This window comes from Stegodyphus dumicola, chromosome 2 (genome assembly GCF_044657685.1).
Source record: "Stegodyphus dumicola isolate Sdum_Otavi_A_Nest chromosome 2, ASM4465768v1".
NCBI classification, from domain to species: Eukaryota; Metazoa; Arthropoda; class Arachnida; order Araneae; family Eresidae; genus Stegodyphus; species Stegodyphus dumicola.
The window spans coordinates 105,845,606-105,852,423 of NC_140769.1; the positions used below are offsets into that span (position 1 = coordinate 105,845,606).

A 6,818-nucleotide genomic window follows, 5' to 3' on the forward strand; every position below is an offset into this window, starting at 1 on the left:
AACAGGCTCGCACACAAAAAAGCGGCAATCACAAAATATTTTACAAGTGTCCAGGAGACTTAATTATGTAGATATCCACAATATAAAAAACGCATTTAATTTTATGAAACATATTTTATATTTTTAGTTTGTATAATTATAAAATAAAATACCGCAAAATAAAATCATTTGATAAAAGATGATGCCAAACAAAATTGTATATATATAGGCTATTCGACCGGTATTTTTTTTTTTTTTATCAAAATAGCAAAACAATTGTTATCAAAATAAGAAGAATTAAAATTTAGTAACAAAATACGAATAAATTTAATAGACAAAATAACAAGAACCTAAAAAACCAAATAAGAAGAAAACTGCTTTTCTTTCCATTCGCCACCTATGTATGCCAAATATGCTCATCACATTCAGAGGTTAGCGTCGCTGCGCGACGCACGTATCCTGATTTGCTCTGTAAGTATTTTTTGCTTTCTCTCCTCATGGCGGCCAAAAAACCACCAGATCGTTTTTGGAATAGGCATGAAAGCGACAGCGACATGGATCACGACTCAGATTATTCGAACTCATCTAAGAATAGCGGAAAATTAAAACTTAAAGACTTTCTAAAACCCTCCAGTTTAGAAACTAAATTGCAGCAGCCTAAAAGAATAAAGAAAAGTAGCTCCTCCAGTACTGCGACTCCAAAAACCCAAGATTTTCGCGACACCATGGAAAAGTATAAACATATTTTCCCTAACTTATTTCAAGGACTCGGAACTGAATTAGATAAAGATCCCAGATATCAAATACTCAGAAACGGAGCCCTAACTGAAATCTTAAATAAATCCCAAGAGCGTATGATTGAACAATCGAACTTAATGGACACCGGATCGATGGACGAGAAAGATTACGCAGAAAATGTGAAAGAACACGAAGATTTAGTGAACTCTATCAAAGAAGTTTATAACAATTTAACAGCACCAGAAGCAGATAATAATTCAGAACAAAATTGGTCAATCCCCTCAAAAACATGCAAACCTAATCTAAAACCTAGCGAAAAAGAAGAAATAGAACAAAACAACAGATTCGAGCCTTTAAATGATAAAGAAAATAATGAAACTACTGAAGTTAAAACTAATCATAAATCTGAAATAAAAATCCCACCAATAGTCATCACGCAAGTTGAATTAGATTGGATTGATCTACAGAAAAACTTAAGTAATAAAATCCTAAAAAACGAATATGAAACCCAGATGAAAGCCAAAAACGTTTATTTAAATACTTCCACCGAAGAGGATTACAACAGCGCCATCGAATTTCTAAAGAAATCTTGCATAGAATTCCATACGTATCAACTTTATTCCAAAACTAACATTAAAGTTATTCTAAAAAATATGGCCAAGAGCATCTCAAAAACTGCAATATTTGAAGACCTAAAACTTAGAAAATTCCCAGTACTAAAAGTTAAGCAGTTCACAAAGAGAATAGAAAGTGATTTCATAAAATTACCCATTTATTTCATTGAACTTGAAAGGAATAAATTAGGAGAAGCGATTTACAACTTAAATAATATGTTTAACTTCAATATCACTATTGAGAAATATGCACCTAAAACTAAAAGACCAATTCAATGCTTCAAGTGTCAGAGCTATGGACATTCACAGGCAAATTATTATAAAAAAGAAATATGTTGTAAATGTTCCCAGAATCACAGATCTAATACCTGCTCTTTAAAACGTGAAGAAAAACCCATCTGCTATTTTTGCCGTGGGGAACATGTATCGTCTTACCGTGGTTGCCCGATTTATAAAAAGCGATTTCAAACTCCTAAACCAGAAGAGAAAACCCAAGAGATTCCAAACCTTAAAGATTTCCCAGCACTCGCAACTAAATCTGAAACTGAAATTAAAGAAATTCAAAGAAACATCCCATTCAGCGCCGTCTTTAAACAGCAGAAGATCCCAGCAGATAATGATAATCCAATATCCCAAGTTTTTTCAAATCCTAAAGTTTTCAAATTCATTCAAGATATGAACAATATTGCAGTTAATATTAAATCCGCTAAATCCAATACAGAAAAACTTTCTATCGCTTTCTTAGCGGTGAAGATTGCTCTTGATTTCGCAGAAGATGAAAACTAAGCTCAAAATTTACTTCTTATTACTTCCTGATGTTCCAATAGATGGCGACACCCATGCGACGATGTTTCACCAGAAACTTTCCACTTTAAATAAAGTGGATTTTCTTCTCACTAAGACGTACCCCGCAGGGTAAATAATTTCTGAGTAAAAGTCCTCAGGACTAAATACTCATAGTTACCTCAATTCATTCATACCAAATATGCTTCTCGATACTACCGTCTCGCGATAGCGCGTCTCACTTTCACAATACGTTGGCAGAATTGGCTAAAGCCTGCTGTGCACTATTAGCGATATATCACGAGGATGGAGATTAAAAACAATATGGAGAGGAGTTAACAAGTTATAAATTTTGCAAAATAAATTTCTTAAGTTTATTACCGGACCCCTCTGTTTTCTCAGAAACAAGAATCTGTAAGACTGATTACTTCAATAAGCTAAACGAAACTTTCTGTCGTAATGCCCAACCAAGGGCGCTAGTCTGGACGCGTATTTCCAAACCCTACCCCACTTTTCGAATTTTTGACGTCACGGAAATATCGACTAGTTTCACCTGACAAGATGCCTACCCTAAGGCTACTATAAAGGGGAGCTGAATCATCACCCATTTTGAAGCTAACTTGTTGGTATTCGCTATTGGATTAGCACTGATTTCTTGACATATTTGTGGATCGATTCCGACCTAATTTTCAGAAAAATGGGTGGTTGTGCTGCACCAAATTGTTCGAATCAGTCTAAAAATAACTTTAGGATGTTTCGTTTCCCCAGAAATGAAGAAAGACGAAGAAAATGGATAGTTAATTCTCGTCGAGATCAATGGATCCCGGGCCCAGGAGCGTATCTTTGTGAGGTAAGTTCAGCTTCGTATTTTTCCATAGAATGTTAGAAAAATTACTCTTCTTGGTACTTTAAAATATTTATTTTCATTTAACTGTCACTTATTGACGATCAACTGATTTTATAAGTACAAAATCAAATGCGGAATGTGTATGTGTTTGTGCAGTAAAATATCGTTGTTTCATGTTGTTTCTTTTGTTATCGTGAAAAGTTTATACCGTTTGTAAAATTTGTATCATACATTTCATGTAAACTTTGTGCTCAGTTAGAAATGTGATGTGCCTTTTTCTTTTCTTTAATTTTACTGTACGATTGGTGATTTAAAGTAGCATTCTATGTTTTGATTCTGATGTATTGTCGCCAAATCGGATAGTTGGCGCCAATGTTAAAAACTGGATGGTATGATCCAAATAATAAATGATTTTGTTTTTTCTTTATAGTAAGATAAATATATTCTGTATTTTTAGACATTTTTAAGAAGTTAAATATTAATTTAAATATTCGATGATTCGTTTTGATCCCATTATTATCCTTTATTGTAGTAGTAAATCTTAATGTTGTATTTTTAACTATAGGTACTTTAAATTTATTTTTAGTGTGTGAGCAGGAAATATGTTTTAAGTAGTTTTACAAACATGATTACTTTTTAAAAATTTTGTTCTATTTTCATAAAAAAAAATTTTAATTTATCAGAAAATTACATACTTAAATTATTATAATATATGTAACTGTAATTTAATACTAGTGCTTTTGATTTTAATGTTAAATTTCATGCATGCTTTTGTTAAATATGCAGGTACATTTTGAAGAAAATCAATTTGAATGCTCTAGGCAAGATGGGTGTAAAAAACTCAAGCCCAATGCTGTGCCAACTCTTTTCAATGTGCCTAATCCCCCATAACTGTTGACCCCACAGCGTCTAAAAGGCATTGGTTTACCAAAGCACCGTTCAGTTACATCCAATTTTTGTAATGTATGTGTTTTTTATTTTTATGGTTTTTCATAAAAAAATATGTTTTTATTACAAATGGACTAAATTGCTTTATAAAAGAATCAAAATATTGAAATTAAGGCATTATGTGATAAAGCTGTAATTACAGTCCCTAAGATTAGATTAAAAAATTAAAATTTTGCTGTTGTTATATATATAATTAAGTATGTACTTTGTTATTATAATCATATATTGAAAATTAAGCGTAAAACCTCAATTTGATGTAGTTTTTGGATAAAGTTTTTGTAGTTTTTCGAGGACGGTCATACATGGATCTGGTTTCTTCAAATTTGCTCCTAAAAGAAAGAAACCGGTATCTGATTGCCTTTAAAGTCAAAGAAATTTAAATCAAAATTTGTATTAAACTAAAGTTGCTTTTTTGCTTAATTTTAAATTCCAGATAAATAGAGAGAAATATTTATGGAGTAAGTAAAAGAAATAATATTGAAATTAATAACTTTAATCTTGAGTAATACAATAATATAGTTATAATACATTGATTTAAATGTATATTTTAATGTCTTATATGTCTTGTCTGAATGTTGTTATTTTTTGTTTAAAGATTTACAAAACTTATTAGGATTATTTATATTATTTATTATTAAAATTACATTAAGTATATTTTATTTATCAGCATTTTCAGGTATCCTTACTTATATGTGTTTCATAATTTTTGCATCTTCAGGGTGGCTTGCTGCACAGTTTACCTTTATCAACTGAAGCGATTTCTGTTGCTGAACCATCTGTTGTAAGTCTTCATTTGAACAGTTATTAAATATTTAGTATTATAAACTTTTTCTAAAAAGTATTAACACTGTTTCTAAAATTTAAAAATATATTAACGTAATATTTACTTATGTTTAAGAAGTATGAATGCTATGAACAGTCCAATGTATTTATGCTTTTTTATAAGTTGAGTTACTTTGAAAATGGTAATGATTATTTGTATTTATTTTTATCCGATCAGAGTTTATAATTTCTTTCACTTCCACATATTTCATATATTATAATTTCTTTTAGGTTCATTTGCCACAACCTTCAGCTTCATATTTTGGAGAAATAAATTTTGCTGCCGAAGTATCTGATGTAAATTGCCATTTTGCACTTCTAAAAAAATTTAATAGTTTTTTAACATCTATTCGTAAACTGTACTATGTTTTTTTAAATGTTTCCATCTTCATAATCATGCACTTTATTTCATTTCACCAGTGGTTGCAAATGTGTACATTACAGTACATCTCAGGTGTGTTTGCAACAACATTTAGCATTACCTTCTGATTAAATAACAGCTGCTAGTAAAGAATCTATTCTATGTTTTCATTTGAGCAGCTATTAAATGTCATATGTTTTACATATATTAATGAATTTTTATATAATTTCTGAAATATGAAATTGTTTGTCTTATGGTTGCTAAACAGCTGTACTATATCTGGCTGTTGTGCTATGGAATTATTTTTGAATTTTGAGTGTTAACAATTTATTATCTATTTATGAATTATAAAATGTTATGTAAAATAATTATTTCTTAAAATGAATGTAGTTTATATTATCCGTATTTCTAAATTTCTTATATATATATTTCAGGTTTGTTTGCAAGAACAAGCTTCAACTTCATCTTGTGATAAAATGCCATCTATTTGTGAAGGATCTCTTGTAAGTAGATAATTAGTGTATTATTAAATTGCTTGCTTATACAAAATGTTTCTATTAACTTTTTTTGGGGGGGTAAAAGGAATGTAATTAATTTCATCAGCATTTACAAATTCTTTGTGTACATTTCAGGTTTGTTTGCAAGAACAGCCTTTAGCCTCATTTTGCAATGAAATACCATCTATTTGTGAAGGCTCTGATGTAAGTTGATAACTAATGTATAATTAAATTGCTTCCTTATATGCATTTAAAATGTTCTATAAAGTAATTTTTTGGTAAAAGGAATGTAATTAATTTCATCAATAGTTGCAAATTCTCTATGTAAATTTCAGTTTTGTTTGCAAAAACAACCTTTAGATTCATCTTGCAACGAAATTGTAATTAATTTTAATTAATTTCATCAGCATTTGTGAAGGCTGTGATATAAGTTGATAATTTGTGTTATTAAATTGCTCATGATTATGGAGATAATCGATCCCTTGAAAAGCTGGAAATAAATTTTAAAAAATAAATTTAAAATTTTAAAAATCTATTTTTAAGTGAAATAAATTTTAAATATTAGAAAATAAAACAAAAATAATCTAGAAAATGCTGAAAACAATAGAGTCAAATTTAAAAACCCACCACAGTATAGGAAAAGAGACCTGGAACTTGCATTTTTATTTTGTGGATTTATTATCTGTTTAAGTTTGACATTTAATCCAAAGGGGCTTTGTCCCTGAAGGACTATTGTTTTCGTTTTGTATTGAAACACTATGAACGGCTGCATCACTTTTCAAATTGTTGCCACCAAATATTATCACCCTGTTCTATATTTAAAGAAATTATATAGTGAAGAATCTGCATAAATGCATGTATGTTTTTTAGCATTCTGATAAAACAACAGTACCTAGAGCCATCAAATTTTGAATGACTTAATTCTACTGTGAATATGGACATCTGGAAGACCGAACTTGAAATTCGGAATTTGTTTTAATATATATTTTATATGTTGTAAAACTTTAACAAATTTTTGATTAACAAACTTGAGGATTTCAAAGCGAGCAATGGCAATATTGTACAGAAAAGACACTTTTATCTCCAGCATGTGAGACAATGAATCGGGAATTCTGAAGATATGTTCATTTTAAAATTATCTTGCAATATTGCTGTTGAACTGAATTTTATAATTTAAGTGTGAAAAACTTGATATTTAATAAATAAAGGTAAAACACAAAATGTTAAAA

The 6,818-nt window shown here is 29.7% G+C and overlaps 1 protein-coding gene across 2 annotated transcripts; it reads left to right on the forward strand.

The window, feature by feature from the left end:
• Positions 1-2,796: 2,796 nt before the first annotated feature.
• LOC146998536 (THAP domain-containing protein 2-like) lies at positions 2,797-5,780 on the forward strand. 2 transcript variants are annotated; one of them, XM_085810994.1, is made up of 5 exons: positions 2,797-2,964; positions 3,748-3,924; positions 4,628-4,690; positions 4,963-5,028; positions 5,527-5,780. In XM_085810994.1, the coding sequence occupies exons 1-2, from the start codon at positions 2,812-2,814 to the stop codon at positions 3,850-3,852; spliced, it is 258 nt and encodes an 85-aa protein (XP_085667120.1). In that variant the 5' UTR covers positions 2,797-2,811; the 3' UTR covers positions 3,853-3,924; positions 4,628-4,690; positions 4,963-5,028; positions 5,527-5,780. The 2 variants fall into 2 exon arrangements, with proteins under 2 accessions (XP_085667120.1, XP_085667119.1); XM_085810993.1 differs by lacking the exons at positions 4,963-5,028; positions 5,527-5,780 and having other exon boundaries at positions 4,628-4,898.
• The last annotated feature ends 1,038 nt before the right edge of the window (positions 5,781-6,818 follow it).

Coding starts and splice junctions, on each gene's coding strand:
- LOC146998536 (XM_085810994.1), top strand. CDS start 2,812: ATGGGTGGTTGTGCTGCACCAAATTGTTCGAATCAGTCTAAAAATAAC. Junction 2,965..3,747: donor CAGGAGCGTATCTTTGTGAG/GTAAGTTCAGCT, acceptor TTAAATATGCAG/GTACATTTTGAAGAAAATCA.